The sequence below is a fragment of the Anopheles stephensi genome, chromosome 2, assembly GCF_013141755.1.
Source record: "Anopheles stephensi strain Indian chromosome 2, UCI_ANSTEP_V1.0, whole genome shotgun sequence".
NCBI classification, from domain to species: Eukaryota; Metazoa; Arthropoda; class Insecta; order Diptera; family Culicidae; genus Anopheles; species Anopheles stephensi.
In genome coordinates, this window is record NC_050202.1 from 5,337,081 (window position 1) to 5,363,058 (window position 25,978).

The 25,978-nt window shown below is 47.5% G+C and overlaps 2 protein-coding genes and 2 long non-coding RNA genes across 21 annotated transcripts in view; 2 read left to right on the forward strand and 2 right to left on the reverse strand.

Moving 5' to 3' along the window:
* Positions 1–10,807, forward strand: LOC118508204 (Hermansky-Pudlak syndrome 1 protein homolog). 6 transcript variants are annotated; one of them, XR_004905752.1, is made up of 12 exons: positions 1–65; positions 188–334; positions 407–550; positions 688–800; positions 883–1,800; positions 1,896–2,010; positions 2,791–3,005; positions 3,085–3,268; positions 9,603–9,740; positions 9,974–10,021; positions 10,085–10,425; positions 10,497–10,762. XR_004905752.1 is itself a non-coding variant. In XM_036047775.1 (8 exons), exons 1-7 carry the CDS (start codon positions 212–214, stop codon positions 3,260–3,262), a joined length of 1,806 nt encoding a protein of 601 aa, XP_035903668.1. In that variant the 5' UTR covers positions 92–211; the 3' UTR covers positions 3,263–3,268; positions 5,301–5,568. The 6 variants fall into 6 exon arrangements, 2 of the variants coding, with proteins under 2 accessions (XP_035903668.1, XP_035903667.1); XR_004905751.1 differs by having other exon boundaries at positions 13–85; XM_036047775.1 differs by lacking the exons at positions 1–65; positions 9,603–9,740; positions 9,974–10,021; positions 10,085–10,425; positions 10,497–10,762 and adding an exon at positions 5,301–5,568 and having other exon boundaries at positions 92–334.
* Positions 6,590–25,978, forward strand: part of LOC118508206 (hexokinase type 2) — a 26,288-nt gene continuing 6,899 nt past the window's right edge. Inside the window, exons 1-2 of one of the 13 annotated variants that reach the window (XM_036047784.1) lie at positions 6,631–7,701; positions 14,001–14,397. In XM_036047784.1, the coding sequence (XP_035903677.1) occupies positions 14,344–14,397 (54 nt within the window). In that variant the 5' untranslated portion in view covers positions 6,631–7,701; positions 14,001–14,343. Of the gene's footprint in view, positions 7,702–11,663; positions 11,760–12,764; positions 13,111–13,214; positions 13,265–14,000; positions 14,398–20,822; positions 20,889–22,359; positions 22,820–25,526; positions 25,887–25,978 lie in introns of those variants that run through there. The other 12 variants (XM_036047779.1, XM_036047783.1, XM_036047781.1 and 9 more) reach the window with 12 other exon arrangements.
* LOC118508208 lies at positions 10,431–11,278 on the reverse strand. The gene is made up of 2 exons (XR_004905757.1): positions 10,780–11,278; positions 10,431–10,685 (listed from the first exon to the last, which is right to left on the reverse strand). It is a non-coding gene; the product is annotated as an uncharacterized LOC118508208 (long non-coding RNA).
* Positions 23,495–24,947, reverse strand: LOC118508210. Its single transcript, XR_004905758.1, has 2 exons — positions 24,875–24,947; positions 23,495–23,743 (listed from the first exon to the last, which is right to left on the reverse strand). It is a non-coding gene; the product is annotated as an uncharacterized LOC118508210 (long non-coding RNA).

Here is a 25,978-nt window from a genome sequence, read left to right on the forward strand (position 1 = left end):
CAGCAACAATGCAGCGCCGGTCGTCTCGCTCGCACTGATAATCGGAAACTGATACCGCTTGATATGTACGTCAGGCAGCGCGCAGGTTTGCCATTCGTTTTTTGAACTAACAATTTTCACCCACAAATTGTCATTTCGGTGCAAAAAGGTACATTGGACAGGGTTCGGTGTGTGCTTCCTTTTACAGCATCTTCCCCACGCAAGCACGAAGATGGAGGGTATTTTGGTGTTTGATCAAACGAACGATTTAATCTACCACAATTTTAACGAGGCGATGCGGGAAAAAATGTCCAAGCAGGCGTACGATTTGGGTTTGCTCGACGAGGAGTCTGCGGTACAGAAAACAACACCCACCGCGACCAAATTGCAGAGATAATTGCATGTTTGGCCTGTTCTGCATTTTCAGTGTCCCACCCAGGAGCTTAATTCGAATGTCCTGATACAAATCTTCAGCCCGCTGCTGGCCTCGCAACGCATCATGATGTGCCAGTTCGACAACGCGTACACCTCCATCCAGATGGACAACAACCTGAACGTCGTGTTCGACGAGGTAAGTCGAGCGAGGAAGCCCTACAACCGCTTGCCGTGGTATGGCGGTAACAGACAAACTTGCTCCCCGACTGCGGTGTGTTAATCCAATCATATTTCCATGTGTTTGTTATTACCGGGATGGCTTTTTCGGTACAGTTTTTAGGGTACATTTTCCTGGAAATCAGCACGAAGGAGGTCGACTTGGTGAAGCGAGAACTGGGCGCATTCATTGCATTCACCAAATACATCTGCGGACCGAACATTTTCTCGTAAGGACAGCAAATGATGGGCTTCATCGCAGGCTGATTCTCGGACGATATGATTGCATTTTGTGTTTCGCTTCAATTCTAGAATCAAAAGCGACACAAGCAGGGTGGAACATCTTACCGAGCTGATTCTTACCTACCGCGAGCTGTACACCGTCAACCAGGGCGTACTGATGGAAGCAATCGAACAGCTGCTGGTGAATGTGGATGTAAAGAATGCGGTGGTCACCGCCCTCCAGGCAGCTACCGATCGGCTCAAGCAAGACCCCCACTCGCAACGGTCCCATTCGCTGCTGTTTGTTGGCAGCAAGTTCCTCGCACGGTACAGTACCCGCCAAGCGCAGGAGCTAGCCGCCGTCGACATGCTCTTCCTGAATCTGCTCTGCCAGATGCACACCCGGCGCAGCGAGCGCCAACGTATCGTGTCGCAGATAGTATTCCTGCAGGGAAACGTGCACCAAGCGTACGCAGGTTGCGTCCCGCACATTGTCCACGTGGTGCACCTGTTCGAACGCGTGTCGCTCGTCCTGGTAATCGAGCACGCCCATACCGCTCTCGCAAGCCACCTGTACGACGTCTACTTCGCCCTACACAAGCTGCAAAACCTGCAGATGCAGTTCGATCTGGACAATTTGCGCGGTGCGTTCGATGCGCTCGACACGTACACGAAACACACGCAGGACGCACTGAGGAAGGTAAAGTCGAACAATGCCGAGGTGGACGAATGCGTCCGTACGTTCGGCGCCAGGTGGGACACGCTGCGCAAGAAGTACACCGACTACTTTAAAACCTCCGACAATGCGCTGATCGTGAAGATTGAATCGAACATGCCGCTGTTTGTGGAATCGGTCAAGGAGCTGTTCCGGTTGCTGTGCGCTAGCTGCGCGACGCTCGAGCACGGGCTGCAGCGTGTGACGGATATAGCGGACGTGGCGGAGGGTAGCCTGAGCGAGGTGTTCGTTTTTCTGCACGCGAAATCGCAGAAAAACTTTACCATGGGATCATATCCTTTTCCAATGATGTGGCTTATCAACGACGCATCGTAACGGTTCTGTTGCATTTTTGTTTTCCTTAACATGATTGATCTTTGACTAGCACGTACATGGAAGAGTTCCCGGGTATGGTGCACTTTATGCACATAGATCGCTACAATGGAAGAATCGTTGCTCCCTCACTGAACGACCACGATCCGTCGGATATTCTCAAAGATAGGGTAAGTTATATATGTTAAAAATCTGCGTGCGAGCGGTCTAGAAAATTTTTACGGGCTGGATCGTCCGGTGTCTTTCTCCTGACATGACCTTGCCCACTAGAAAGCCTGGCGAATTTAATTCACCGCTCAATAATAAGGCCATTGTACAGTTCATACAGCACGTGGATTCCTCCCTGGCACACACACACATAAGGGAGGCAAAATAAGTCCCCAGCATGTGCCAGGATCTGAACTGTGGGAATGCCCAGTAAGCTTGGCTGAAATGATGAAACGGCTGCGTCTTTTAGAATCCTGTTGTTCGGTATTCCTGATAGTTGCCTACCATTACTAAGACTAATAGTATCAGAGCCTAGTGGAGCCTGTAGCTGATCATTGAATTGATCATTAAAAACATCATCAAAGTACTGGCCGCGTAACAATAGAGGATCTCGGCCTGGTAACTTAGCAAGCGACTGCTTCTTTCCAGTAGCGATCTTGGCCGCTGCTGATCACAAGTATTCAGCTTCGGACTAGACAAATCTGGTGCTGTCCTGTTGCAAGAAGATCGTGGTGTTGGCTTTTCTTTTTACTCTTTTACTAGAAAACCTGCAGCAATCTGAAATGCTAATCTCTGTTCGCACATTAAACCAACAATCTATAGCCCAATTCTTTGCGTCAGTTTCCAGTCGCCCGTCCGACGGTGAACGTATTTAGATGTCGAGTGCTAAAAATAACCATTTTTTGATAATTTCCTGTTCCTAAACAAATGTTCTAATTCTCCCCCACAATGGCTAACCTCAGATCTGGTCAATGGTCGACTTTTCGCGCAACTATCTCGACAAGGGTTACATGTCAATGATCTGGAAAGATGTGACGTTCAGCTACGCGTACTTCCTCTGGTTCGAGGACGAGCACGGCGCGACCTTGAAGCCGAACGAACCGCCAAACCATGGTGCGGTGCTGCCCGCCACCAAACCGTCCCTGATTGCCGGCATCCTGGCGGGAGACTACTATCAGTAAGCCACCGACGCCACTGGGTCACCTTGCGCCGACGAACGCACGCGTAACTGACGCACACGCTTTTTCTCTTTGCAGGCGGCTGATCGAGACTTGCTTCCCAAGAACACCGTCCGGCAAGGTTCGGTGCTACGAACTGTTTCTCGTCCATCTCGGGCTTGTGACTTCGACGATCGTGCTGGAACACTGTCGCCGGCTGGCCGTCACCATTACGGATCTGACGGGATGTATCGGAAATCCGATCGATCTGCTGTAAGGCACGGTATGGTTTTTTTTGAGTTTGTATTCCCTAGTATTAGCAAGTTGGCGAGGGCTGCCAACACTCATTGTTTTCTCCACTACTGTAGTGCACTTTGCAAAGAGCGACATTGCCGATTCCGTAGATTAGCATACGGGGATGGGAAACATTCTGGCTCCCGGTGTTCCAAGTAATGTTTTATTTATTAGAAATGTGCCGCCAAGCGGTACCGGGCTGCATGCATACATACATAGTTAGTACTATCACCACCCAAACCACTGGACCACCACCAACCACCGTTTCTCACCATCGTCTTCGTGCCATTTCATCCAATTGATTGTTTGCGGTCCGGTGCCACAGACATCTACTTTCTTGTGGCGGTTAGGATCGGATGCATCGCAGTCGCAGTTTTGAGGCATTTGCAACATCGTGCATAGAATACGTTCCACCGAAAAATCTGTACATGGTACAAGCCCATTCTACCCATTTGTTTGCTAGCCTTTCTTTCCCAACCGTAGAAAGTTTGTCATTTTTGCATTTACGGAAGCCAATACATTCCATCCGGGAAGTAGTACGAGGAACCGGATTATTGTAGGACGGTGTGTTTGAGTAATCCATATCACACTAAATTCGATGCTCATTCGATGATGACATAGAGATGCTAGAAGATGCTTGCAGAACATACTCCTGAGAGTCGATTTAGTGGACACACTTATTCTGTTTTCATCTTGTAAGGTTTACGGCCTTAAAATACCTCCGTCAGATCCGACTCTTCCGGACTATGGTCGAGCACTCTGATTGGGCAAGAATCCTGGAATCTTGGTCTTATTCTTCTAGAGCTAACTCGGGGATAGTCCTCCGTCAGTATAGTATTTCACTTACTTACTTACTTATCAGGCGATACAATCGCTTTGCGGTCTTGGCCTGCTGCAACAATTCTCGATACCGCTCACGGTTTTGCGCCGTCGTCTGCCAATCCGTTATCTCGACCGTTCTGGCGGACGCATCAACGCCATCACTCCATCTCAAATTGGACCTACCACGCCTACTCTGTCCGTGGGGACGGCCTAAAAGGACTTTACGGGCTGGGTCGTCCGGTGTCATTCTTATGACGTGACCAGCCCACCGGAGCCTGGCGAGTCTAATGCGCTGTACGATAGTGAGATCATCGTACAACTCGTAGAGCTCGTCGTTGTAACGGCTCCTCCATTGTCCTTCCACACATACGGGGCCAAAAAATCCTTCTGAGCATCTTCCTCTCGAACGCGGCTAAGAGGGCGTCGTCATGTTTGGACAGAGTCCATGTCTCAGAGGCGTATGTGAGTACTGGGACTATAAATGTTCTATACAATCCCAGCTTCGTCCGTCGCGACAGGTATTTAGAGTGGAGAAGTTTCCTCTGGCTGTAGTATGACCGGTTGGCAGCCAGCACCCGTGGGCGTAAGTTAACATCAATGTTCTTTTCGGTGCTGAGTTTTGATCCCAGATAGGTGAAGTTTTGGACGACTTCGAAGGTGCGGTCACCTATCTGTACATCACCCCTGCGTAAACCAGTGTTTGTTAGCTGGACCGCTGGTGGTGCCACCATCATTTTGGTTTTCGCCTCGTTAATCTCCATCCCGAGGTTCTGTGCTGCACGCTCGATCCTTTGATAAGCTTCTGCTACATAGGAGAGCCTCAAACCAATGATAACTAAGTCATCAGCGTATGCCAGAATCTGGATTGACTTATAGAAGATGGTCCCCGAAGTTTCCACCTCCGAGTCGCGGATGGCTCTATCTAGCGCCAGGTTGAAAAGGAGACAGGCAAGCCCATTTCCCTGGCGCAAGCCCTATTTCACTAGTGCCTGTAGAACACTAGCTAACTTATGGGCAGTTACGATCGTAGCAAGGTAGCCGATCTCCAGTACTACCTCGAGATCATATTCTGGCTTCCAGTCGGACTATTTTAAGGTCATAGCCTCTCGCATGTAAAGGCCTAGAATTTTAATCAAGGATCGTAGGCACCAGCTTCCTAAGATCTAAGGGAGCTATTGGTCAAATTGTTATGTTTGTAGTATTTGTCGCCGAATCGGATGGAATCGAACGCGTCTGGGTATGGATTCGAACTCTACACAAGACAGACTTTATAGGAGTTCATCTATACATGCAGATACATCTGTGGAGGATACAACAAATCCTTTTAAAAAAGCTACATTAAAATTCGCTCTTTGCGCATGACCCAACAGCAGGATCAGAGAGAGTCAATGAAAGGTTCTTTACACACCGAACAAAGACGAAGGTCCAAGGTGCGCCCTCTCGTGGCGGGTGGAGAAACTAATCCGCGAAACAACCGTCCAACCGCGTATCCTCGAAAGAAATAGATAGATATATTGTTTTCGATCTCCCTCGAGTATCAACCGAGAATTTGTAGCGCAATTTACAATCAATCTCTGTCCTTCCAATGGAAAAGTCAGGTTAACAGGCTCGTCTATCCCGATACACAAACAGAAACTCCGGGCTGTTCTTAGCAGCTGGATGCAACCTCGTGCGAGGAAATGAACGGCCCTTAATACCGTATGATTAGCGTTGATAAGACCTAATTGCACTGTCGATGAGCGTTGTGCACGGCCGGTGCGGCACATCCACGAGCCACGGTCACCAACAATCGGCACCGTCATGCGAACGAGGCGCTGCAGCGCATCTTGATGACACCATCGATGAGCAGCAGCGTACGTACCCCTTGTACGCGTACCGTGGCCGTAATGTACTACGGGTTTAGAGCACGACAAATGGATCACTGTTCTGTTGGTACAATTATAATAATCATTATTGATAGTGATGGTACGCGTGCGGCGCAAAATGTGGTGAAGCATGTGCGTTCACCGGCGGGCGTGCATCAGCAGCTTCCGCCCGTGCCGGGACACGTGCGATCGCTGGACCGATAGGAGTGTGTTCGATTTTGTACCCAATGTAGCCGATGATCGCGGTACTGGAGTGTATTTTTAGACATCTCTATTGACTCCCAAATGAAATGGAGAAAAGGTTTTACATCATTAAAAATGATGCAATTTTTGGATCAATTATTGGTGCGTAACATCATACTTTTGAAGTATATTATCTGCTCACAAGAGTTTGGAAGTCACCAGTAGGTGGAGATGATTCAACCGGCCCAAGCAGCCCTTCGTAGCATCACGCGCCAAAAGTCGCCGAAAACCCCCAACCAAATCCGCGACGGTCGTCGTCGTGCCTTTGGTGTGACCGCGAACGATCTTCGGAGCAAACGCGATCGTTTTCGAAACGCGCCGCGGGAAAATGGTTGCGGTGAGGGTTGCTGCAGTAGGCAGGAGTCTTTTTTTAACGACCGTGTGGCCATTAGTTTGCGCATCCGATTCGATCTGTCAGTCGAGACTGTTCGTCATACGGGGTACGATCGGTGGTGGTGCAGGTTCGCCTAACGTTTAGTATATCGTTAACGTCGTCGTCTGTGCGCGTTATTTTGTGGCCATTTTTGTTTCTCATTCTCGGAAAATTTTACCAAAAAGTGTCGTGGAGTTCTTCAACAGTCTTTACGATCCTATCGCTTTAACTTAAAGAAATCGGCGAGATCGGTGAGAAGTAGCCAACCGCGGTCTGTGTGCAGCTTACGGAGAAGGAAAAACCGATCGATTGTATAACCAGGTTACTTCCTTTGAGTGATCAGTTTTGCTCCCCTCGCTCGTTACGCAGGGGTTAGCCACGTTATTTGTGAAAGAGCAAAAGATTCTCCAGGCGTTAGTTAACACTGTCCCTCTGCCGGACGGGGAAGAATTCTGGAAGCTCACCGTCTCGCCGTCCTCTTCGCTTCAATGTCAGCAAGATAGAGTGGTTTTTATGTAATCAACGGCCCGTACTGTCCGCACCTTGCACTTGCACTTGCACACACGGGAAGCCATCACTCGTCAACCGGCACGATCCACCGATCTCGGCAACACTGTAACCGCGTGCCCTGGGCTGTGTGCAACAGCAACATTTTCGTGTGGTGCAAGAGCTCCCGGCCCCCGTGTCGAGTGGAAAGTGTGGAGGCCATTTTTGAAAATTCGGTCGATGGTGTTGAAGGGCTTCGGAAAACGAGCATAGCCGAGGTGGAGGTGTGGTGAGAGCCGATCGCCGCCAGCGGGGAAGTAAAGCGATCGTGTGTAAAAATAGTCAAGGGCCACCTACGCCTGTTTCGTCGGTGAAGTGTGTGTGTGTGTGTTTTGGTGGATTCGCGTGAACGGGTGGTGTGGTACAAAGTGAAGGTTTACATAATTGCCAAGCCAACAGCAAGCCCTACCCAAGGGACGACGCTTTACAGCGATCGGTTGGTTGCTTTTTCCACCGAAGAAGATCGAGATTCCGTAGCAGCAGCAGCAGCAGCAGCAGACAGACCACACCAAAGATCCACCAACAAGTCGTTGAAGGCCATCCAGCATGTCGGAGATGGAAGTTCTCGAGGAGGTAAGTGTTTCGAGCGGGGATCAATTCGACGATCGATGGCTGGATCTCGTCTCGGTGGGTGTGGCATTAACTGATTGCACACAATTATTTCCAACATCAACCCCGGTCTCTCCTGTGGGAGGGGGGACATTATAGGGTCCTAATGATTGTTTATCGAATCACCGATAAGTGTCCGATGCGGTACGCGAAACACGTCATTTAGTGCGGGTGTAAAGGTGCGCACACCTGCGAGTGAACCGGCGCCGTATATCAGACCAGCCCGCAGTCCCTTTGATAAGCGAGAGAAAGGGGTGATAGTTATCGGGGACCGTCTATCGGCGTAAATCGTGTATCGCCAATGAGTGACAGGTGCCAATAAAGAACGAGGTCTGTTGGGGAGATTGGTGGTAGGCCACCACAAAAAAAGGGATGGAATACAAATCGGACAATTTTTTCACAAAACCTATTGAGATTGCAGATCAGGTTTGCAGTTGCGCTCGGATGCCATTTTTCTGCAAATGCGGCAAATAAATCTTATCATCCTATGGGAGGCCATTTTATAAGTCCTCACCATCATGTCTAATGCTGTTTGATGATGATGATGATGTGCAATAATACTTAAGGAAATATGATCACCAATTTATGTTGTTTGAAGACAGGCCGCCCATCCTTCTTGGCAGGACCAAGCACACTTCCTCGATCCACTTTATCGAAAGCAATTCCAATCGATTCCCGGATGTGTATAAATAAAACGATTACCGGAGGTGCGCACCAATTATCGCGGGTTTTACAAGGTTTCTCGATAACGTGAAGTGGTGTGTATGTTATTATTGTCGGCATTGTCATCGATTGGCGGTGGCGAATAAAATACGGGGGGATTTCTTCCTTTAGGGCGACTCTGGTTTTACGGTTATCATGCGAAATAATTGCACAACATTGCCCTTATAAACCGTGTTGGTCCTTTGCGGGTTTGCAGGACTTATTGCGTGTTGCTAAAGATGGTTTAGTTCTATTAAATTATATGATCGTTATACTGCAAAACTTTCGCAATGCATGGTGCAACACCGAATGGGCATTTGCACAACGGAGTGACGCAATTTTGCAATGGATTTTGTGTGCCTTCTTGCCAGGCTTTGCTCACTAGGATGAAACTAAAAGTGCACTTCGCACCCTGAGTAGACGAAGGGCAAAACAGGCAGAGAATGCAGTTTTCTTCTCCTTCTTACTCTTCTCTTTCGTTCAACTTCCCCACCCAATGGTTGTGACGTCACGCGACTTTGGAGGTGTGTCACTTGCTGCGACTGCGCGCCGTCTCCATCGCCCATGTGTGCGTGTGATTGGGTGTATCAAAAAATTCCTCGGTCCATGCAAGCGGACCGTGGAAATGCAGGGGGGGAGGATGAAGGAACAACAGCAGGGGGTGTTTGATTGACTCCAGAAAGCACTTCCACTTTCGCGGACGGTTGCGTTCGATTCGTCGTGGTGTGTTTTGACGTAATCAGACGTCAGACGTTTTGCGCCGCCCAAGTTGTCTGTTCCCCCTGTTTTCGTAAATGTTTTGGTAAATACATTGGTTAACGAAATATCCTCGAAAAGATTTACGAGATTCCAAATTATTTCGAGGATAATTTGTTTTTGTTTTGATTCTGTTTGTTTACATTTTGAATGAACCCTGTCATAAAATGAACCGGAACCATGTTCATCGAATGTAAATAAACAAAAATTCACTATCCTCGAAAAATCTATGTTTCGATAAAATTTTCGAGGATAGCCATGCATAATGTAAACAAATATTCGAGGATAAGTTTTTGTCAATGTATTGTTGTCTTGTCGTGTCTCGTCATGTGTGTTCGGGAGTTCCTCTATTCTTGTATTTGCTCTTTTCTCTCCTGATTTTGCTTTGCTTCTCTTCATGTCCGTAGACTCTTCGCGTTGTGTGGTGGTATGTTTGTGTGTAACAACGGAACTTTCGCTGCAAGGTTGGAGGGGGTGGGCGTCGAGTGTGTTGTTTATCAGCTGTGATCTGTGCCGTGTGAAACTTTTTCGGTGTGCTGAAACGGGTGAGTAAGAGTAAGATTAGAAACAGAATGCCGTGTGCATGTATACCTCAGCCTGAAGACTGAACCACCAGACTTGCTCAGAGCAGGAATGAAATACACGTAATATAAATTGGAGCGTGGTACGCTTGCGCGTAGCAGATCATAGTGTGGTTAAGAAGAAAAAAAGAAGCAGTGCTACAGTTGTACTAGACGCTGGAATGGCTTGTAATGGTTGAAATTTTCTTATTTTTCAGATTCAAAAATCTGTTTGCTCTACAAAGTCGATGAGTGCATCTTATCAGGTAAATATAATTATATGCTTTTATCCCAGATATCTGGTTTATAGTTTTTTTTTTGCCTTTTAGTTCTGCAGCGTCATGGTGAACGTTGGGAGGTGTTGGCACGGAAGACGGAGCGGGAAAGGGTTCACGACAACTATGCGGTGATAAGGATATCAACGGATTGTGCATTTACAGTTAGCGGGTGAGCCCACGCTGTACCTCGTAGGAGAACCTGGCCATGGGTATTGGAGAATGCATATCGTATGCCGGGATCGTGCTTGACCTTGAACACTGACTCTGCTCGATCACGGGTTCCAAATTGGTCATTACGTTACCGGCGGCTTGCCAGCAATCAGCATCGGCTATTCTTTTTCCGTTCAGTTCTTCCTACCGTGCTTCTGTGTATAAAGTGCCTTCCATTAACAGTAAGTTTGATCAATCATCATTCTACACAAATTGGTTTGCTTTTATTTAAGATCAATTTTGCATCTTTTAGTCTCCCGACAACAAGTTGGAGTTGCTTCTAGCACGGATTATGATGGTGCTGTTGCTGAAGAGAAATGTTGTGTTGCCTGGTTGCACTGGGCAGGATGGTTCACACAGTGTAGTCGATCTCCTGTTGGTGTCGATTGTTCCCTTCGAGCCGGAGGCCCATCCTGGCCGCTCAGTGCGATAGTGTTAGCTGCTAGAAATACAAGATGTAAATATAAAATGGTTACTTTACATGTTAATACAGAAAAGGGTACTATATAGGTTATAGAATTACGGCTTTTACTTACTAATAAAAACATGAACAAGCAAAATGCATCACGTACATATTGCGCAGCTGAACCAGGCAAAGAAATGCTCCAGTGTCGACCCCATTTTTGTCCGGAACATGGTCGTTGTGAATGTTAATGTAGTAACGGTATTTGAAGGCATATCCTGAGCCGATCCCTATGACGATCGAAAGATCCGCATCCTGTTTTATTGACGAAATCATTGCCTGCACAAATTGCTCAAAACAAATCGCACGACTTGAAACCTAATAAAATTTTCCGCAACATTTATTGGCGGAGAACAAATTTGGATCAACAATCACACAGTGAATAGAACGAAGCCGATTGGCTTCGTCAACCTCTCCCCTCTTCTAATCGCATCACGCATGAACTCTTACCCCTTCTCCATGTGCAGCCAGACCAAAAATCAGCGATCAACGATACAGGGCTCGTCTATTCACTTTGCGATGCGAACGGCATATTTTGTACAAAGTGTTTCAATTTGTTATATACATTTTTTCGACAATACCTACCGTCTTGACAATAAAATCATGTCGCAAACCATGTGGAAGAAATTGAAGAACTAAAAACACTTCGGGATTGAATGAAAATACTCAAACGAAATGTAAAAACAATAATGACGGTATAATATATGCCGTTCATATCGTAAAGTAACGAGACAAACCCTGTACGAGTGCACACATGCCCATACACATATTCACCAAAACAAGGTGAATCTATAGGCGTAAGCGAGATGGGTATAACAATAAAAGGAGAGCAAAATGTAAACATTTTGTTCATCATAAACCAAACTCGAGTGTGTGACAAATCATCCATGAGTGCGAGCGAAAGAGGTGTATAAATAGAAAGAGAGGGAGATATTTATCCTCTAAAATTTCCCCTTGGGCGTACGGGGTTGTGTTTTGACAGCTAGTCTAGTAAATTTCACGCGGTATGCACAGTACCAAACAACGTAGCCGCTGAGACAGCTCCACCGAAAGGTTAATGCAGTTTACGCCCTTTACGCGCTGTGTGGTGTAGTGCAAGTGTTGTGGAAACTAATAGAAGACTGAAAAAAGACCTTGCGAGCGCCATATCTTCTCTCCGCGTGGTGGTAGTTTAGCGGAAAAGTTGAGAAATTGTGTATCGTGTGTTTCTGTGTGCGTGTGGGTTGCGTGCTTACGTGTTTATCAGGCTGCACTCATACTTTCCCCGTCGTTCATTCATACGCACCACGGAAACTGTGTGCTGTGGATGCACTTCCCAAGCAACAAATTTTGGATCGTTTTGGAGCAAAAATTAGGAGTTTGGCTTTCGCTCTTGTTTACATTCAGTAAGAGAGGACTGAACCTTTCCGCGGGACGGCTTTATATTGAGAAAGAGCAATACTTCTATAACGAACCGAAGAGAGAGAGAGAGAAAAGGGTGGTCGAGGCAAAAGTGACGCTAGTCTTCACACGGCAGGATCGAGAATCGATTCCGGTCGGGACCTTCTTCCATACGCAGGACTGACCGGCTACGAGTAAAATCAAGTAAAAGGAAGAAGCAGTAATGGTAGTCGTATGGAGGTCTCTGAGACCCAAAGGCTTTATAAATAAACGATCTAAAAAAAGTTACAGGCAATCACTTTTTTCATAATAGTGGCCGACCGGTAGGAAAATTGAAACCGAATGAAGGAACAGAAAACGTGCTTTTAATGCTCTTTAGTAACTGCTTGTGAAACTGTTGGAAAGCCAAAGCAATCGGTAAAATCTCTCTCGACTGCGTTGCTTGGGAAATGTAAGAGCGGTTTATGGCCCACCGTCGTGTGGATACCCGCGGTCATATGCTAGAGATACGCACATATGTTTTTTTTGTTGTTTTCATGTCTCTCTATCACAATACCACCACATCTGCACGGCTGCGTGTACTACACACACACCGTACGGCCATAGGCGGGGTGGTAATCAAGACTGGAAGCACGCTGCTGACTGGAACAGCGCGCGTTTGGAACACCACCACACACTCACACACAGTCGTACCAACACTGGCCATCCCTTTCGCACCGAGCAGGTTCGAACGCGAGCGAGCAAGCAACCCCGGCCCGGCCCAAGGTGACCTTCCGTAGAGTGTGCTGGACACACAGTTTTCCATACAACATATATTCGCCCGTTTGTGCGCGCCACGGAAAGTTGTTTTTGACACACCGGTAATATACCTTTGCGGATCGCGGTGACAGACACGCCAGCTCCCCGGTTGCGTTGGTGATTTTTTCTTCCGAATCATTTTTCGTGCCCTCCAGATTCCGTGCAACGTGTGCGAGTGCTTGTGTGCCCACGTGCGTGGACGTGTGTATGTGTGTACAGTGCGAAGGTAAACTTCAACTTCCGTGACACGATGTTGTGAAGCCCCTCTGTTTTTTCACATATCGCTGTCACATCGGCGTGCATCCTCCTTGGCCGGGGGGTTTTTGGTTGAAAAGTGTTCGATGATGACAGGTGTCACAAAGCGAAGCTGCAGAAATCGAGTGCGCTAATGTTCATTACGAAACGTGTTTTTGTTTTTTGTTTTTCGGGCCAATCGGGAAAGTGTTGTGAAATGCGCTACACTTTCGACCTCTATGGCTAGCAATGTCTGCTACGATCGTTTGCCCTACACGTCACGCGGGATTGCAAATTTTAGGATCAGAATGGATCAGCCTATCCACTTGGCTTGGCCTGGCGTTGCATTGTGTTAGGTTTGCTGGCAGCGGTAATTGAGCGGTCTGCCACCGGGGTTGGTGTGCCACGCAACGAACACCAGTGACGTCTTGCTATCGCTCCAGTGGCAAGGCAAAGTTGCATGGCGACCCTTCTCACCTCGACCCTTCTAATTTTTGTTCTTTTCACTGTGTGAGAGAGGTTCCGTGCAATGTCTCCGTCTCCGTGCCCGTCTCCTGGACCAGCCCCGTTTCAATTGCTCTAATTTGCATGCCCGCGAAGTGTTTGTGTTTTACGGGCCGTAGTTGGATTTGCACGAGCGAGAATGGAGTAACCGCAAGCTAGAGTTTTTTTTTTTGCTATCGAAAGAAGTATTCAAACACGAAGGACCTTACATCAAATCCCATCCGAACTGCTCATTTGAACGTAGGACTCTCTAGCTACGGGTAATTTTAGTAAAGGAAGCCAGAAATGACAGATCGAAGCCTCCTGAGGTTGTAGTGACAATGAAGAAGTTTTTTTTGGCTCTAAAACAAGTGTCCTACTATATTACCCTTCTTCCAGGTATATAAGTTAAGTCCCTGTGAACGCGTGCCCCCGTGTGTGTGTGCGTGTGTACCATTAAAGTGTTTTAAAGTCCAAAGTGTCCAAAAAAGTTTCCCGCCTGCTTGAGAGTGCCAGTGGCAGAATCGTCATCACCATCACTTATCACAAACGGTTCTGTAGTAGCGTTAAAGGCAAGAAAGAAATCCCTTCAAAACGACGACGATTACGACGACGACGGTTGGCTTACGGGACGCGGAAGTACGCGATAGGACACAACGCAGCATACCCTAACCCCATCATTATCATTATCGGTCGTCGTCGCCGTCCGTAGAGCCGCGTAGCCGTCAAAAATCTGGCCAGCATGGATTTGGTGAAACCATTCATGGGATTGAACGTGGATCGTGTCAGTAAGGAAGTAAGTGTGCCTTTTCAAACTATTACTTTCTATGAGGGAATATTTCTTGGAGGGCATAACACCTTGCTTTGAATCTCTTAGACACCCTTGGCATCATTTTAGGAAGGAGCTGGTTCAAACCCGAAAAACAAACCTGTGCGTAGGTGTCAAGAACACGAGGCACAATATACGAACACAGTCACGACAAGCACACGAGACAGGATTAGATAACACACAGCCCCGAAAGTCGTGTCCTCTCCTGTACTTCGGCTCCAGCAGGTCGGATTTTCCCGCGAGTCCTTAGGAACCGAGCGGGGCAAACGAGCACGGCTACCCGGTGACGGTGAGACGTCACTGACCTTGGTGGGTTTCACTGAAGGACACCTTGAAACAGGCTGACGAATGTAAGCTGCTCCTGTGGGCTGTGTGTTTGTCTCTGTGTGAAGCATTTTTTGTTGCTGTTTCGGCGCCACCCTCTAGTCGGGTTGGCGGCCTTATTTGTCTGGTGTGGTTAGAAGAGTTGCTTTCCCACCCGAGATCCATTGATTACATCAGCAGGGCAGAAAGCACCCAAATATTCCACGTTTTTGTTGCACCATCTTCGGCAGACGAAGCTGGTGCTAGTGCGTTAATCATGCAAATACACTGCCGTTAGCTAGGGAAGAATATTATTGATCCTTTTTCGGGTGTTCGGGGTAGTGCAACAATGGTTGGTCCAGTAAACGAAACGAGCTGTGTGAATCGGTCAGGCATTTTAATGGTGGCAGGATGGTAGTACGCATGCCTTCCGATATCCATTCATGATTCACTAGAAGCAGTGTAATACGTTGAGCAGAGTTGCATCATCGTGGAATACGGTTGCTTGGCACACTCCGTTGGAATTATTAAGACAGGGTTGTCCAGATCGGTCTAATAGCGGAACATATCAATTTACGCTTTTTTTCTACCTTAAGACAATAGTTATATGACTTCGTAAGGGTTGTTTTTATTATGTTTAAAAGACATTTTGTACATGAGTAAAAGAAACTTGATATGCGGCGTTGTCAATAATACCGTTATCCTTGTATTCCACAGTTCCAATTTGGGCCTTCGATGTCCTTGTGGACAACCCTTTAAGACGGGATGGGTCGTCTGGTGGCATTCTCATGACATGACCAACCTATTGTAAATCCTAGCCAATCTAAACTGTTCATATAGCTCGGCGCTACACCACGGCCTGCAGGGTTCAGTAAGAAGTGGTTAGCATGATTTACTTTCTGCTTATTAATATACCCGATGATAAGCTATATCAAAAGAGCTAGTCAAACCAGTAATCGGCAAAATGGCACCGGTCATCTGGAACGGCTCGATCATTTTTGCGTTTCACTTTCGTTACGGGCGCCGTGGTACGCCTGCGAAACGCTGTGCGAGAGAGGAGGAATACAAATAAAACACCAAACCGAAATTCATAACAAGACACGGCGGTTTGACCTTCGCTTATCGGACTGCCCGCACGGTCCGACAATCTTATGTGCGCTCGGGGGGATTTTTTTGTTGTTGCTATTCTCATTGTACACTAATTTAGCTCGAGATTTTTCGTACCGATCCGCCCGAAACCGGTTCACACGTTTGGGGTTGCGCCTGTTGAGATTTTCGGTCGGTTCGCGGTGCTCGCGTGGAGATTGGGATTGGTTTGTTGCCTAATAAATTAATAGCGTGCCTGGCACGATACACCTCCACCCGTGAGATCTTAAGACACGAGATTGAGAGAGAGATCTCTGCGACGAAAGAGATCTTCCCCGCGAAACAGAGTTGGGGTAGGGTCGTGAGGGGTTTGATGAAAAGTTACCTTCGATCGGGACCGGATTAATGTTTGAATCGTATCACTTTTTTTTAATTCTCATTTAAAACAAACCTGTCCGTAGTGCACTGACCCGCGCCATGATCATCGGCTTCGAGAACGCCTCCGGCGATCGCCGTGCGGAAGGTCGTTCCGATTCGCTACATCCCTTCGCACGAACGAACCTCACCCGCAACCTGCGGGAGGGCGGAAGTGTAGACCGCGCTGTTGATAGTTGGTTCTGCAAACATGACGGAACTATCGTCCGGCGACGGAGGTGAACGGAAAACCCTTCAGTGGTTCAGGTTTATCGCCGGTGGTATCGGTCAGTCAGTCAGTCAGGTGGAGACGGTGGACCAATTCCGCGTCTGCTACAAACCGGGTGTCCTTGGTATGAACCGCAAACTGTACCGGAGATTGTTGAGCTGAATCGAATAGCAGCAGTAGAGGTGGTAGGATATGCCGTGCCGCGACTTTATGGTGCGTGGTATAATTGAACAATGGTTAATGTTATCACATTATTGTGTGATTAGCTTAATCAGTAACGCGATTAGATTTATTGGGTTTGTGGCTTGGTTGGCCAGTGACGGACAGGGAGTGCACCGGTAACCTCTGAACACTGCGAATGTCGTGCAGCAAATGCAACCGTTTTTAAAGCAAACGATCCTTATAATTATCCCAGCATACAATATTAAAACTTGTTAAATATTGCGCAATTAATGAATTGATTGATTGAAATCATTACCGATAATTTTGGGTTTGATTGGAACAAGCAAAAGAGTAATTTACTGCCACAGAGGCTTCTGGGGACTCTTGTAAGTCCAACGAGGAGACGAGTATCCGAATGGGATTCGATATCCAGCCCTGTCGTGTGAAGTGCCGCTGCTGCTACCGGATCCAGAGCGTTGAATCTTCTACTTCCTTGGCACTAACACAACCTCGAGAGGTCTCGGCCTGCCCTTTCTGGCTTTCTGTGACTTAATTTTACCCGTATCAAAGTAGTCAGCCCTGCGTACGGGGGAGCCGGTCTGCATGGGATTTGAACTCTGGTCCTGCCATGTGAAGACCGGCGCCGCTGTCGCCACGGCTACCGGACTCCCCCAAGAGCGTTGAATATGGACACTAAATCTCCGGCAGAAAACTAGGTCACTGATGATTGGCCTAGATGGAATGCCTCCGTGCAAAAATGACTAACTAACACGTGAGCAAATGAGAAACCCACCCCCTTCGTCAATACCGATTGATGGATTGAGCGGCTTCTTTCCAATCATTCCTTTCCTCCTACTAAATCTACAATGCCATACGAAACGATGACTTGCTAACGGCCATCGCAAAACCGTGACCAAAAGCCCGCGTGAGTTGTTGTTGCTGCTGCTTTTCCGATACATCGAATCGACCGGGTGGGAGCTCCAAAGTTCACGCGGACCAGGAGCTCCAAACATTAGCACCGTTTGTTGTCGTTCGTTGCGATTTTTAAAACGTGGACGGAGTTTGGTTTTTTTTTTGCTGTTTGTTGTGCAATTTTTTTCTTCTTCGTTCTTTCTTAACGCTGTGTGTGCTGACACAGTTGATTGGTGCGAGCACGTCAGTAACGCCGCTGAGTAATACTGGCGGGGAGTGGGGGCCGTGTGAATGCTGGTGTATGTGACGTTTAGCACGCAGCCAACTGGCAAATTCGAAGGGCTCGTTCGGTTGCGGACCTGACCCCCCCCCCCCGCCCACCCTGCGGCGGCGAGGAAGGAGATAGTCGGGCCAGTTTTATGTTCATTCATTTCAATGTCATGGAGATTGGATACTTGTTGTGCATTTACGATGACAACATCTATTGCGCGTCTTGCGTGTGTGTGGTTTTTGCTTACTCACTCTCGAAGGTGCATTCCTCATTGCCGATTGTATGCTGGTATCGCCAGACGGGATATTAGTGCCGGAAGGGCTCCCTCTTGATGATTAATAAGGCTTTAGGTAGGAAGTGATGGTGAAGCTTTTACTTTTTTTTTGAAAGTTGAGCGAAATCGCATCGATCCTGTTCACCCAAGTAATCCACAAACATCATGGTGATTCATGATCGTTGTTGATCTGCGAGGCGTAATTTGCGATCGTTTGATGATCGGTGGAATCGGCACTGGAGGTGCAATTATGACCCGCTTCGCTAATTGATCATCGGCGTTATTGCAACGTGCTCTTCACATTGTTCTAATGTTGTTTGATCTCCTTTTGCTGTGCCGGTGCGATTTCCACTGGAGTCATGTGGTCAACGAACTATACGCGACCGCCGAAGTGGGTCGTGATTTGATGATCAGACGCTTCTTAATTGTGATTGATTGTTGCGCGACTACTTTGGGTATTCCTTGACCACGGGGGATTTCACTGGAGCTAGTAGACATCAGTAGGTTTCAGAAAACTAATCCCATGCATGACATCGTTCTCAGATTATATCACAATTGTAGCACATTAATTCGCTTAGTCAGAATTGAAGAATGGAAATTGTTTGCCGTTTTTAGTAAGCTCCGGAGCAAGAAATCAATTGCGACAAGAGACCTCTCGAACAAGGGACTGAGGTCGAGGACTAGCGAAATCAGTAGACTTAAAAACAGAAATTGGTGGAAATTGGAAAAAAGTGTTGAATGTTTAAAACAAATCAATTTAGCAACCGGCCCTTCAACTCGAACTTAGATTGCTGGCACGTAGAATAATGATGATTATTTTTCAAATGACGACACCCTGATCCGTTCCGATTGGACTCTAACCCAGTGAAATTACGTCCGAACAACGAACAGAACGCAAGCCAAAACATAAAACCCCGCAGCTATCTGTGCTTAATCCACACTGGCCCTTGGCCGGATGCTTATGACAGATGTTTTTGCTTTCATCCATTGACGTACGGCGTCGTCGTCGTCGTCGTCGTCGCCCCATCCCGTGACGTTCTCGTGACGGAATCGAATAACAGAATCGTGTTCCCATAGTGGGTCGGTTTCTGTATTTTTGTGTGTGTACTGTTAAGTAAACTTCTGAAAACACATTAGCGTTTCGACCCGACAGTGTGCATTGCCGTGCGTTTGCATCCACGTCCGAAGTGTCGGCCGATGAGCCATGCGCGCTGCGTCTTGCGTCTATTTTTAACTTTAATCCGATTCGAATGTTTCCTTCCTTTGGCAACAACAACACTGTGTGGGAAGCAACAGAAACAACCACGAAAAGATTTTGCTCTTGAGCTTAATCGCCTAGAGAGGCGAGATGCACTTGAAAACCGGCGTGCGGTGGACTTCGGGGGTTCGTTGGAAGATGCTGTTGTTGGAACGCAGCAAAGCAAATGACCGATGGTCGGTCCCTACCTACGGGAGACCTATCTGCCCCTTCTACCGTCACTTCGGTAGCCAATCAAGGGCCAAATGGGCCGTTCCGTTTCGGGGGCTCGTCCCATGTTTGCTGTGCGAACGCGGAGGCCGGTTTTCAATTTATCTTTTGCCGTCTGGTATGGGCCGTTGCAGTTGCTGGTGGTGGTCTTGCCCGGCGTATGCTGATGCTGTGGGGACAGACAGAGATTTTTCTGTGTTTGTTGACTATTATGTTTAAGCTAGTATAAGGTGAATGCTTTACACATCGCTTAAGAACGATTATTTTGAAATAATTACTATACAAAGATCGCAGCTCTGGTTCCTATAAACCCCTGGTTATCGTCGACAATTTATAAAGTCCTAGAGAAAAGCTGGATAGGATTTCAATACTATACTTCACTCAACCACAAATCAATACCTCCAACTATTATTAGTTCACGGGATGTATTTGATGCTTTCTGCGAGTGGTCGCACGGTGGAAAAGGCCCCGCCTCGAAGCCGGTTTCCCTGTTTCGGTTGTGGAATGTGGTAAAGCCACCTCGGGGCAGGTTATGGCGCCTTCTGCTAAAGAGGTGATACCGCTAGTTGCGTGGGACGAAAACCATCACTGGAAGGAATGCATGCCTCTGTGGAAACCTTTGAAGAGATTTATCGACCGATTATTGCGCGACGGTTCGGACCAGCGTGTGTGTGTGTGAGTGTGCTGGTTTATATGCTCGCTAGCTATGTCACCGCGCTGTGGAAGACTGCTAGCGTACCCTTGTGCACGGTCATCTTAATCTTAAACGCATACACAAGCACACAGTGAAGGGGGGGGGGGGACTGAAAGCCATTCAATTGTCGGTCGCGTCGACGTCACTTCGTTAGTTACAATTCGAACCACTGTATGTTGGATGTAATATGCTGTTGAAAGAGTGCACCAATACAAAAGGGAGATGGAAAATCAGCTAGGGTGCATGTGTTGTAATGGCAATTTTATTTAAAAAATATTTAATTGCTTAGTCAATAAATGAGAAGCTTTGATTAAGTAATAAAATTGTAAAAAAAAAAACTTTGACAACAATTACAAAAAAATTAAAACACAAAAAATAATAAAAAAAAAATTAACAAAAAGAGATAACGCCCTGTGCCGAAGAGAATTCAGCAATCGGGGCTTGCATGGGACATTTCGATTTGGGGCGTGTGTGTTTTTGTGTGCGTATGCGTCCACACGAACATTTTTCTCGTCGCATCGGAAAATGTACAGCGTCAAACGGTGCCGCCGACGAACACGATCGACATCCTTTCAGTCAGTGTCGTAACGCCACCCGGACGATTTGGCCACGCCGCGAACGCGAACGGTTTGGTTGTCAAACGAGGTGCTCTAGCGGATGAATCAATCTCGCATAGTGATCTCCATTGGTGGTGGTGATGTGAGCGATCGTTTGTTCAAAGTCAGCTTTCCGCGAAGAAACAATTAGCCCTAATATCCAAGTGTACAGCATTCCTGTGCCCGACAATGTAGAACGTTTTTTTTTTTTAAATGACTGATCTCTATCCGAAAGGTGATCTTTGTCTTTTATGGGGATTCCTCGCCGAAAACATTCCCTTCGAAAGCGTTCTTCCCGAACTGCATAAAAATAACTTCAGTAAAACAATAAACTGCCCCACAAGCACTTGAGCGTGCTAATTTGCGTGCTGTACGTGTAAAACGGCTGAGAAGCCGGTTATCGGTTGTGTGTGCGTCTTTTGCGGATTACGTTGTGATTCCCCAAAGTGACACAACCTCCCTCCGAGGAGAAAAAAACAGTGAACAGGGTGCAAAACAAAAAGCAACATCAAAACATCCCCCAACCGTTTAGACACGACGACACACGGCGCGGGCGGTGATCATGTGCCGGTTATTTTTGGTTTGGCCATTGCCAGTCTTCTGTAGCTCTCATGATGCTCTCTGGTCCTCCTTCTCCTGCTGCTGCGGTAGCCACACAAATTGCTAGAATGTGATGAATAACTTCTGGTCAAAGTCATTGCCGCTTGGAATTTATTTTCAGTATATTGTACCGGTTAATTCCGGACCTGTATCCAGGTGTTTTTGAGTAGCAAAAAAAAATTAGAACAATCATCATTAATCATTGGTTTCTGTCCGACTCAATGTATTAGTTCCGGTTCTAGGCGTTCTCCAACGTTCCAAGACTGAATTGTTGAAACAGTTCGCAAAGTTTAGCGAAGTTGTGTAAACACACTTGACAGCATGGACGATTCGCGATTCGGGGCTCCCTAGGAAAGGAGGAAGCACGTGAAAGCACACGCTTGGTTGGATGGTGAAGGGACAGTACAGAAGCTGCCATTATCACTCACCCTTTCCCTCGTCCTCCTTCCCCCCACCCCCTTTTCCCGATCCCTTCTACTCGTCAGCAGTCGTCGATCATGTATTTTTTTGTTTTGTGAGAACGAAAATAAACATTCCACCCCTATGCTTCATCCCTCCTTGGTTACTGATCTCCGGTCCCGATCTTGGCGATGTGCGCGCACACCCCTTCTCAACCTGTTCACCATAGCTAATTGTATGTGTGTTGGACTATAGGTGCGCGTGTGATTGTCGTCACGCGTAAATTATTGCGGCGTGATCGGTAGCTGCGAACCAATTTTTCGCGCCGCGATCGTCGACAACAGACCCCGCACTGTCTGCGAGAGAGCGGGAGCGAGAAGAAAAAAGATGTAGAAACGTTTACAAAATAACGGTGGCAGTCGCTATGATCTACTGACAGAGTGTAGCGCCCCAACTACCTTGGACATAAAAAGCACACACACACACACCAACTTCAGTGCTCGCGTGTCCGGGTGCATGACAGTTTGTGTTGGCGAAACGTCGTTCCACCTCAGATCGTAGTAGGTTCGCTCTCTTGTGCTTTGACAGTTAGTGTTGCTCGAAAAGGAGCCACAGCTTTTCGTTGCAAGATTGTTTGCTGTTCACCGTATTGTGCCTTTTAATACGAAAGTGTTTTTGTTTTAATATAGAAAGCGTTCTTGTGAAAAATTATTCCTGCATATCCGGTGTGACAAGTGATACCGGGTGTAGTAGTGCTGCAGTGTGCGTTCGCGTAGAGCGATTCATTGATCTAAACACAGCCTCACACAACGATCTTGCGGACATACACCCAATCGCTTGGTTTGTTGAGCGCACGAGACACGAGACGCCAAAAATAGGGTCCCACTCCTAAACCTGGTGGAGGTTTAGCGCTACCGTCAAGCGACAGAGTGCTCTTGTGCCGAACGAAGTATGGGTGTCATCAAAGATAACTTCACCAAGGTAATCTATCCCCATCTAAGTACATAGTAATCGGGGCACACATCAGGGAATGATTGTTTGCAGCCGTCAGCCGTGCATCCGTTGGGTCGTTCGATTTTCGAGTGTTTTTCGTGGGGCCCGCATTTAAAATGAAATTGATATACGAGTCGTTGTGGGGAGCGGGATTGGCAAGCGTGCCGCTTCGTGTCTTGCTTAATGCCATTCCGAATTTGGTGACCTTTGCTAACCTTGGCCGGTGAAGTGAAAAGCAGCAGTGTGAACGATTGAGCCGGTGACCGCGAAAAGACTGCTCGTGAGGGCCATTCGGACAAATCAGAAAAAGATGGTTGTTCCTGCACGTTTTATAAGGCACGATTGTATTTTACGAATTTTGCGAGTATACGATAAGTATATTAAGCCTACAAACAGACAGTCAAGCAGCAGAAGCATAAGAACTCAAATTGATCCTCTGTCCACTTACAGTAAGGGGTTATCGGTGTATTATTTTGAGTTACAAAAAAATCAACCTGAACAGCGCTCAGCTCGTGTCGTACGTCAGCAATGTACTGCCGCCGAACGGGATTGACGTACATGGAGGCGCATGGTGTGTGACACACAGTGTTTGTAGACACGTAGACAATCATCGAACTTTCTCTTCCTTCTCCTATCGCTTGTCTCTCTGTATTTTTTTCCCTGTTGTTGTTGTTGTTGTCTCTCTAAATGGTTTCCATCCTATCCTCTCACTCACACATTGTGCAGTGATGCTGCTGTGTGCGCATTTTGTTATTTATTTCCGTCCGTCGATCCATTCCCACAGAGAGCGAGAGGGGAGGGAGGCCTTCTGTAGGAACGTGGTATTCGACGAAGGAAATCCTGCGAACTGCGTAGAAGTTTTTCCGAGCAAGTTTTCCTCCCGATGTGTATGTCGTGTGCTCAGTCTGGATGCTGTGAAATACGGTGGGATTTGGACAAACAAATCAGTTAAAATCGAACGGAGATATCATCGATGAGGTTTCGCCTCGGATTGCATCGGGTTGGCTTCCCTGCAGGTCATCCCTTTTCGACCGGCAGGCACGAAACGGGGTTTTGAGTGGGTGAACGATCGAAGAGGATGGTGGACAGAAATGGCGCGCCGAAATGAGAGAAATCGTCGATGAGGAGTCGCACTTGTAATTGATTTCTAATTATAGCCAGTGGTAACGCAAAACGAAACCAACAAAGGCAAACCACAACAACGGATCACTGCTGTACGGTGTAGAGCGGTTTGCAGTGACAGTTGATGAGTGAGAAACATTGTTATAATGTGCTTATGACATAATAACTAACTTGTACGCAAATTCAAGGGTTCGCGAATTCTATGCATTCGATTCACTCACTAGCATCTTTAGAACTTGAATGCCCCAAAAGTCGCAGCAAAAAAAAAATCATCTCATCTCTGTCTGAATGCGTACATAATCGAAATGGCCAGAGTCTGGCCATTATATAATACAACAATCTGCATCAACTTCCTTATTGCCTCATTCAGTAAACAGATGGAGCAAGCAAAAACAAACCCCTATCTTCTTTGGAATCAACCCTCCGGGGGTCAGCAGTTTAATTGTCGCACGCTTTTAAACACGGGACAGTAGCAGCCTGATGACATTGGGGCGATAGCTGCTGCTCACTGGGCCGAGGTTTTGGATTACAGTGGTGGAAACTCGGCTGCTTCTGCTGTGGTGCACCCCATTCCAAGTCCAAGTCCTCCCAGCAAACAATTGTAAACCGGTGCACACTTCCCTTGCATCCGGAGTGCACTTGGTTGGTAATGCAGGTTAGTTTTTCCACGCACTAATCGCCATAAATCCCATTTCGCTGCGCTAGAACACGGGTGACGTGCGGCGCACTTTACCGCGGCCGGCACCGCAATCGTGTGAAAAAATAACGCGCGCGGTGTGTATTTATGGGCAGGCTTTCCCACTTGATGTCTATCGCCCGTGTCACAGCGAGCCATCGTGCTGGACGGGCCCACGTGAGTTGTCAGGTCGGTTGTTTGCGAAACCACTATCGATGTGTGGTTTGTGGCAACACTGATTCTACCTATTAGCGCGTACGGTGAAGGCGTCAGGATGCGAGCATTGGTGGCGACGTACTGTAAACAACCCACTAACCCACACCGTACTCGGCACCATCATCATCTGCGTTGGAGTCTAAACAACAACATCCGAGGGCTGTGCATAGCCCTACAATTTTCCCACCCCTGTGGTCGGATACTGCGTCTTAACTTTTGCACCCCAATAGACGTGGAGAGTATCCATTATAGGAGTATGGCATACGGGGAACTGGAAAGATCTTCCCAAACTGTATTGATCTTCTGTGAAATTGAGATGAAAAATTGATCTGTAGGGTCGTAGTAGAATACATTTCGATGGTTTCTCCCACTTGATCGACGCCTTGCAGGTCATTGAAGCCCAAGCCCCAACTGTTCCCTCCAGAAGCACGCTATCACCTAATCAGGGGTCTGTAAATATTGATACTCGGGCGCTGGCAGAAGATGCCATCACCCTGTTCTCGCGTCCCCTTGTGTCGAAAGGTCGTGGAAAAGTCCCCGCCCAACGGTGGCTTCGGTGGCTTCGGTTTCACCTAAACCCGACCGATAGTGTGCATTCATTGATGGGATCTATCGCGTTCCTTGCGAGGGAACGCGTGCGCACTCGTCTTCACGCAAACTAATCGGCAAGATTATCATTTACTGCCTTGCTGCGGCTCATACCGCCCCGCATTGATGCACCTTCCTTGCTCGATGAGACACGGGAACTGTGTCGGCACTTAGCGCTCACTATCGTCGAAGCCCTAGCCGCCGACGAACCACATTATCAGTACAGTGGCTCACTGTGTACCGGTCGCACCGCAGTTCCGCACTTTACGTTGGGCAGATCGCGCAAATTTCCAGCAAGCCTCGACGTTCCCGGCGTTCACGTTCACGATGGATTGCAATAGAGAAAAGGTGCGCCAAACGATCGCAAATCTGTGTGGAGTCTTTCGGGTGAAGCGATCCTCGTCCTCCTCCAGAACGACGTCTATCGGAATCGGTGGTGCTAGTTCAGTGCATGTACTAGTTTGTTCTCTCTCTCTCTCGGTGTTGTGTCGATGTAGTGATGTGTAGTGCAGGGGCTATACACTTTGATCGGAAATGGATGAGCA

Excerpts from the sequence above, each read along its gene's own strand:
- LOC118508204 (XM_036047775.1), top strand. The coding sequence starts at position 212 with ATGGAGGGTATTTTGGTGTTTGATCAAACGAACGATTTAATCTACCAC. Across the intron at positions 335-406 it reads TGCTCGACGAGGAGTCTGCG|TGTCCCACCCAGGAGCTTAA; the intron begins GTACAGAAAACA and ends CTGCATTTTCAG. Across the intron at positions 3,006-3,084 it reads CTGGCGGGAGACTACTATCA|GCGGCTGATCGAGACTTGCT; the intron begins GTAAGCCACCGA and ends TTCTCTTTGCAG.